Source organism: Pempheris klunzingeri, chromosome 1 (genome assembly GCF_042242105.1).
Source record: "Pempheris klunzingeri isolate RE-2024b chromosome 1, fPemKlu1.hap1, whole genome shotgun sequence".
Taxonomy (NCBI): domain Eukaryota; kingdom Metazoa; phylum Chordata; class Actinopteri; order Acropomatiformes; family Pempheridae; genus Pempheris; species Pempheris klunzingeri.
The window spans coordinates 652083-659646 of NC_092012.1; the positions used below are offsets into that span (position 1 = coordinate 652083).

Consider the following 7564-nt stretch of genomic DNA (forward strand, 5'->3'; position numbering starts at 1 on the left):
CAGGACCGTTAAGCTGTGGGATCTGGAGAAGTTCTCGATGATCGGCTCTTTGGAGGGAAACACGACTCCTGTCAGGTGAGTTTTGTCTCTGTGGAGTGAAGCAGGTTGGACACTGTTGCTGTGACGTGACCTCTGACCCCCCCCCCCCCCCCCCCCCCCCCCCCCCCCCCTCCCGCTCCAGGTGTGTGTTCTTCAGTCCGGACGGGGGCTGCCTGTACAGCGGGGCCACAGACTCTCTGCGGGTGTTCGGCTGGGAGCCCGACCGCTGCTTCGACGTGGTGCCGGTGGGCTGGGGGAAGGTCTCCGACCTGGCCGTCTGCAACCAGCAGCTGGTGAGCAGCTCCCCCTGCTGGAGGGAGAACACTTGTTCCTGGTGTTAGAGGTGAAGCTCTGAGGACCCCCTCTGTCTCTGCCCTCAGATCGGCGTGTCCCACCAGCTCTCCACGGTGTCCACCTACGTGGTGGATCTGAAGAGGGTGAAGAAGAGCGGCGGCTCGGTGATCCAGGGGATCCTCCAGGACAACCAGCCGCTCGCAGAGCCGAGGGATCCTAAAGGAGCCGCGCTGCGCAGGAACTACGAGAGACCAACGACCACCTGCAGCTCACAGAGGTCTGAAGGGTACGAGGGCCTGCAGATGTTTTACTGCCAACAACATCTGTACAGCCGGAGAACCGTCACACACGTCCACTTCAGAATCACTTCACCAGCTCAGAAACACTTCTCATACCAGAACCAGCACAAAAACATCTTTCACTCATGGAATAAACCGAACAGATTCACATTCAGACACAGAAACAACTCTCAAACACACTCAAATGTCGTGATGTCACTCAGTCACGTCGTGATGTCACTGTCACATGTCGTGATGTCATCAGGGTGAGGCAGACCGCAGACGCCGATAGGCGGAGCCCCGAGGGAGAGAGGCGGAGCCCCAGTGAGGACGAGGCGGACGAGAAAGTGTCGTCAGCCGAAATCCACAACGCAGAAGATTACAAGGAGATCTTCCAACCGAAGAACGCCATCTGTAGGTCCCCGACGGCATCGTGTCCAACACACACACACCTTTTTACTCTTAGACGCTCAGGACGGACTGCAGTTGGTTTTCAGTGGGAATCACGTTCTGTTTTATACCTTTAGTGGCCAAAAGAGACACAACACAGCAGAGAGACTGAACCGTGTGAACCGCACTGACTCTGTTCTCTCTTCTAGCTCGAACTCCTCCCAAGATGTCGGAGCCTTTTCCTGCTCCTCCAGAGGACGGTGAGTCTGTCAGAGCTGCACCACTCACTGCTGCCATCACATGGTGGTGTTACTACTGTTACTGAACTAAAGGATGTTAATATTACTCCACCGTTGTCCTTTGCTGCTCTTCTTCTCTTCATATTTTCAAACAGGGACAGAAGTTGAACCCTGAAAGTAAACAGGCTTCTTGATTTGTCAGAGTTTCCTGTTAAGTGTGTGTGATAGACGACACAGTGACATTACTGTCCCTTCTTCTTCTTCTCCTTCTTCTCCTTCTTCTCCTTCTCCTTCTTCTTCTTCTCCTTCTCCTTCTTCTCCTTCTTCTCCTTCTTCTCCTTCTCCTTCTTCTCCTTCTTCTCCTTCTTCTCCTTCTCCTTCTTCTTCTTCTCCTTCTTCTCCTTCTTCTCCTTCTCCTTCTCCTTCTTCTCCTTCTTCTCCTTCTCCTTCTTCTCCTTCTCCTTCTTCTTCTTCTCCTTCTTCTCCTTCTTCTCCTTCTTCTTCTTCTCCTTCTTCTCCTTCTTCTTAGACACTATACTAGCGATTGGCCGTCAGCTGAAGGACATGATATCTCCATTTCCTGACAAGCAGCAGGTCAGTGAACACATCCTTCTGGTTTAACCACTAACAGCCGTTCTGTGGCTCTCTGCACACACACCAGACTACATTCACTAAAACAGGGATTTTAACCATGTTTGTGTTACAGGCTCCTCCGCTGGCCTCCTCCACACCGGTCCAGAGGGTGGAGCCGACCGTGGTCTCCTGTGCGAAGCGCCCGGCCCCCTCAGCCATCGGCCCAGCGTCCTCCAGCCCCCCCGCCTCCAGCCCGCCTCCTCCTCAGCCTCCCGTCGCCACGGCGAAGTCTAAACCACAGCCTAAAATCATCCTCAGCACCAGGAACGAGCCCATCGGACTGAACGTGGCCGACTTCCTGCCTGTGAGTGTTTAGTCTTCACGTCACAGGATTATTGTTATTAATTCATTCAGACTGTAACGTCTGCTGTTGGTCTTATTACATGTTCATTAGCAAAGAAACTTCATGTCTGTTGAGATACAGTATGTCAGTTATAGATCAAAGAAAAGACCTTCATTTGTTCACTGCTGGTGTCTGGTGGGATAATGAAGAAGAGCTGCTGCTTCACAAAGACTCAGTCTAACTGTTTTTAAAGTTCTGTAGCCGTCGACCAGCAACTCCTGTAAAGTTACTGTTTTTCTGAATGGAGTCTGGTGGCTTTGAAGAGAGCAACATAACAGCTGCTAGTGCTTATTGTGTGTGTGTGTGTGTGTGTGTGTGTGTGTGTGTGTGTGTGTCTGTGTCTGTGTCTGTGTCTGTGTGTGTGTGTGTGTGTGTGTGTGTGTGTGTGTGTGTGTGTGTGTGTGTCTGTGTCTGTGTCTGTGTCTGTGTGTGTGTCTGTGTCTGTGTCTGTGTCTGTGTCTGTGTCTGTGTCTGTGTGTGTGTGTGTGTGTGTGTGTGTGTGTCTGTGTCTGTGTCTGTGTCTGTGTCTGTGTCTGTGTCTGTGTCTGTGTGTGTGTGTCTGTGTCTGTGTCTGTGTCTGTGTCTGTGTCTGTGTCTGTGTCTGTGTCTGTGTCTGTGTCTGTGTGTGTGTGTGTGTGTGTGTGTGTGTGTGTGTGTGTGTGTGTGTGTGTGTGTGTGTGTGTGTGTGTCTGTGTCTGTGTCTGTGTCTGTGTCTGTGTCTGTGTCTGTGTCTGTGTCTGTGTCTGTGTCTGTGTGTGTGTGTGTGTGTGTGTGTGTGTGTGTGTGTTCATTCCTCAGTCTTCACCCAACAACCGAGGCGGCGCTCTGAGTGACGAGGAGGCTCTGTCCCAGATCAAGAAGGGTCACGACACCATGTGTGTGATGCTGAGCAGCCGGCACAAGAACCTGGAGACGGTCCGAGCCGTGTGGGCCCGGGAGGACGTCAAGGTGAGACGCCATCACGAGCAGGTCAGGTGACTCGGACGCAGCCTGTGTTTCCACCTGTTGTCACACTCAGCAACAACTACAGCAGCCAATAAGAAAGGGGCTCTGAGAGCTGCTGCTGTGCCCTCACCTGTCACTACTTCCTCTCCACTTCCTGTGAACCTCCACTTTACTTCCTGTTCCTCCTCTCTACTTCCTTTTCCTCCTCGTCACTTCCTGTGTACTTCCTGTCTGCAGAGCGCTCTGGACACTGCTGTCTCCATGAATGACCTTTCTATTGTGGTGGACATCCTCAACATCATCAACCTTCAGCCGTGAGACACACACACACACACACACACACACACACACACACACACACACACACACACACACACACACACACACACACAGACACACACACACACAGACACACAGACACACACACACACACACACACACACACAGACACACACACACACACACACACACACAGACACACACACACACACACACACAGACACACACACACACACACACACAGACACACACAGACACACACACACACACACAGACACACACAGACACACACAGACACACACACACACACACACACACAGACACACACACACACACACACACACACACACACAGACACACACACACACACACACACACACACAGACACACACACACACACACACACACACAGACACACACACACACACACACACACAGACACACACAGACACACACACACACACAGACACACACAGACACACACAGACACACACAGACACACACACACACACACACACAGACACACACACACACACACACACACACACACACACAGACACACACACACACACACACACACACACACACACAGACACACACAGACACACACACACACACACACACACACACACACACACATATTATTATTATTACACATATTTATTACATATCTGATGTCTGAGATGAACTAGTATCAAACTGTGTGAATGAGTTTTTTCAGCTAATTCTGAGTGAATAAAGTCGATCACTAATTAGTTTATAATCAATAACACGCTGACCTCTTGTTTTAAAGGTTCTGATACTGACTGTGATTGTACTGATGTTTTCAGGTCGCTATGGAAACTGGACCTGTGCACAACCATTCTTCCTCAGATCGACAAACTGCTGCAGAGTAAATATGAGAGGTGAGCGCCTCCCGTCACACCTGCTGTTGTGATGTCACTTCCTGCAGCATCTTCAAACGCCTCATATCTCTGAACTCTGACCTAGAGGTCTGCTGTGGGGGGTTAAAGGTTATCGTCTTCATCGGTTCATCTGCTGATTCATTGTCATCTAGAAAACAGACGACAGAAACCATTAATCAACTAGTGATCAGTTAAAGTCTGATTGATGCCTCATGTCCTGTGTGTGTGTGTGTGTGTGTGTGTCTGTGTGTGTGTGTGTGTGTGTGTGTGTGTGTGTGTGTGTGTGTGTGTGTGTGTGTGTGTGTGTGTGTGTGTGTGTGTCTCTGTCTGTGTGTGTGTGTCTCTGTGTGTGTGTGTGTGTGTGTGTGTGTGTGTGTGTGTGTGTGTGTGTCTCTGTCTGTGTGTGTGTGTCTCTGTGTGTGTGTGTGTGTGTGTGTGTGTGTGTGTAGCTACATGCAGACCGGCTGTACGTCTCTGAAGCTGATCATGAAACACTTCTGGATGTTGATCTCTGACACGCTGAAGGCGACACCGTCTGTCGGAGTCGACATCACACGAGAGGAGCGGTGAGTTCAGACGCTGATGATGATCAATATGTTTCTGTCCATCGTTTGGTCAAACACCAGCTGATCTTAAAGGGTCACTCCCCTGTTTCTACCCATGATCCTCTCTGTCCACATCCTGGTGTCTGAGTGACTGGTAGGTAGTAAAAGTGTTGGAACTGGATGAGGACAGAGAGGATCATGGGTAGAAACAGTGGAGTGACCCTTTAGTTTTAGCTGACTTAGACTAGATTAGTGGTATCAGATTATAAACCCATGTGTGATGTGTTCTTATATTGATGAGGTTTTATTTAAATACAGTAACCAGGTTATAAAGTACAAGCTGAGAATCCTGCAGTACTTTGAGTCCGTATGAAGAATTAAAAGTCTCATAAAGAGTTTTGTTGCCGCAGACACCAGAAGTGCCGATCGTGCTGCAAGCAGCTGAAGAACCTGAGCAACATGGTGAAGAACAAGGCGGCACAGGTCGGTCGTCATGGCAGCACCTTCAAAGAGCTGCAGCTCATCATGGCGCCGCTCGACGACTCGCTCTGAGGCGACGGCGTCCTCCAGACCGACCAATCAGCAGCGGGACGCAGCACGAGGGGACCAGACGCTTTTAAAGATTTCTGCTGCTCCCCATCAGTTAATCTGCTGAGTAACGTGTTTACAGACGCTGAAACACGCCGACGTGAGGAAATCATCTGAAACTTCAATGAACGATGTCGGTCTGATGGCCGGCGGTGATTCAGGTGAACGTTCAGTGCTGGAAGAGAAGAGCAGGTGTGAATAATGTCCGTCAGCCGAGCAGGAGACGGTCGACGGGGAAACCTGTTTCAGGATCGGACAGACGGACATCTCGTCTCAGCTGAAATCACTTAAAGAAGAAATGACATTAAAGGAACAGTTTGACATTTTGCTGATTGATTCCACTCCCATGTCTGCAGCTGTGTAGCTTAGCTTAGCATAAAGACCGATAACTGAAGGAAACAGCTAGCCTACTGAAGCTCAACTTGTGAAAGTTCGCTGTGAAGTCGACGACAACCGGCAGAAACTCCAGGAAGTGTCTGCTCGCTGTGAGGAAATAGTTCCAGCTCTTAAAACGTTCACGTGTTTGTTTTTTCACAAACAGGATGTCACGTTTTAATGGAGCAGGTTTAGCTGTGCTAGCAGGTGGAGTCTGTTAGCTGTTTCCAGTCTTTATGCTAAGCTAGGCTAACTGCTCAGAAACACTTTAAGCTCTTTATAGACTCTGAAGAATCTTCTGATGGTTTCAGTATTTTCTCTCTTTTCTACTCTGACTTTTAGCGCCTCCGTTTGAAATGTACAGTTGTTACTGTTTATTTAAATAAAGTTGTACATGTTGGAATTAAACCGTTTGTTTTGAGTGAATCTGCCCTTTAAAGCTTCACTCTTCAGTATTTCACTGGATGAATGACTGAACGATAATGTGAACGCTGAAGTACTTTTACTCACTTAAGAGTTTTAAGGGTCTGACTTCCTACGTCTTCACATCTCAGAGGGAAACACTCAAGCATTTATAGTAGATATTATAAATGCTCTTCTAAAGATACGATGAAATAAATCACTCTGATCTGTAATTGAAGAAATTATATATTTTATAATCTAATGACAGATCAAAAGATCTTTAATTCTGCACTAAAACAGTCTGAGGTGTCGCTCACTCTGATTGGACGTCTCCTCACCATCTGATTGGCTGCTCTGGGACGCTCCTGTTGGTGTTGTGGCACACCTGTTCAGGTGAGGAAACAGAAGAGAACACCAGTGACTGGCTTTAGAGTCAGAATGAACATCAGACAGACAGAAAACTGAATGATTTGTCATCTTCAGATTACCTTCTGCTTTAGACGACCGTGTTTCCTCCACGAAGTTAGATCTTTTCTTCAGACGACCGTGTTTCTTTCACGAAGTTAGATCTTTTCTTTAGACGACCGTGTTTCTTTCACGAAGTTAGATCTTTTCTTCAGACGACCGTGTTTCCTCCACGAAGTTAGATCTTTTCTTTAAACGACCGTGTTTCCTTCACAAAGTTAGATCTTTTCTTCAGACCACCGTGTTTCCTTCACAAAGTTAGATCTTTTCTTCAGTCGACCGTGTTTCTTTCACAAAGTTAGATCTTTTCTTCAGACGACCGTGTTTCATTCACAAAGTTAGATCTTTTCTTCAGACGACCGTGTTTCTTTCACAAAGTTAGATCTTTTCTTTAAACGACCGTGTTTCTTTCACAAAGTTAGATCTTTTCTTCAGACGACCGTGTTTCTTTCACAAAGTTAGATCTTTTCTTCAGACGACCGTGTTTCCTCCACGAAGTTAGATCTTTTCTTCAGACGACCGTGTTTCTTTCACAAAGTTAGATCTTTTCTTCAGACGACCGTGTTTCTTTCACAAAGTTAGATCTTTTCTTCAGACGACCGTGTTTCTTTCACAAAGTTAGATCTTTTCTTCAGACCACCGTGTTTCTTTCACAAAGTTAGATCTTTTCTTCAGACGACCGTGTTTCCTCCACAAAGTTAGATCTTTTCTTCAGACGACCATGTTTCCTCCACGAAGTTAGATCTTTTCTTTAGACGACCGTTTTTCCTCCACGAAGTTAGATACTTTCTTCAGACGACCGTGTTTCTTTCACAAAGTTAAATACTTTCTTCAGACGACCGTG

General features: G+C 47.8%; 1 protein-coding gene across 2 annotated transcripts in view; it reads left to right on the forward strand.

Moving 5' to 3' along the window:
* The window catches only part of katnb1 (katanin p80 (WD repeat containing) subunit B 1), a 10542-nt gene extending 4281 nt beyond the window's left edge, over positions 1 to 6261 (forward strand). The window contains exons 9-20 of one of the 2 annotated variants that reach the window (XM_070856563.1): positions 4 to 75; positions 182 to 332; positions 420 to 619; positions 877 to 1025; positions 1211 to 1261; positions 1770 to 1834; positions 1947 to 2177; positions 3015 to 3164; positions 3399 to 3475; positions 4271 to 4345; positions 4795 to 4911; positions 5301 to 6261. In XM_070856563.1, the coding sequence (XP_070712664.1) occupies positions 4 to 75; positions 182 to 332; positions 420 to 619; positions 877 to 1025; positions 1211 to 1261; positions 1770 to 1834; positions 1947 to 2177; positions 3015 to 3164; positions 3399 to 3475; positions 4271 to 4345; positions 4795 to 4911; positions 5301 to 5442 (1480 nt within the window). In that variant the 3' untranslated portion in view covers positions 5443 to 6261. The remainder of the gene's footprint in view (positions 1 to 3; positions 76 to 181; positions 333 to 419; positions 620 to 876; positions 1026 to 1210; positions 1262 to 1769; positions 1835 to 1946; positions 2178 to 3014; positions 3165 to 3398; positions 3476 to 4270; positions 4346 to 4794; positions 4912 to 5300) is intronic. The other variant, XM_070856572.1, reaches the window with a different exon arrangement.
* Positions 6262 to 7564: the final 1303 nt, after the last annotated feature.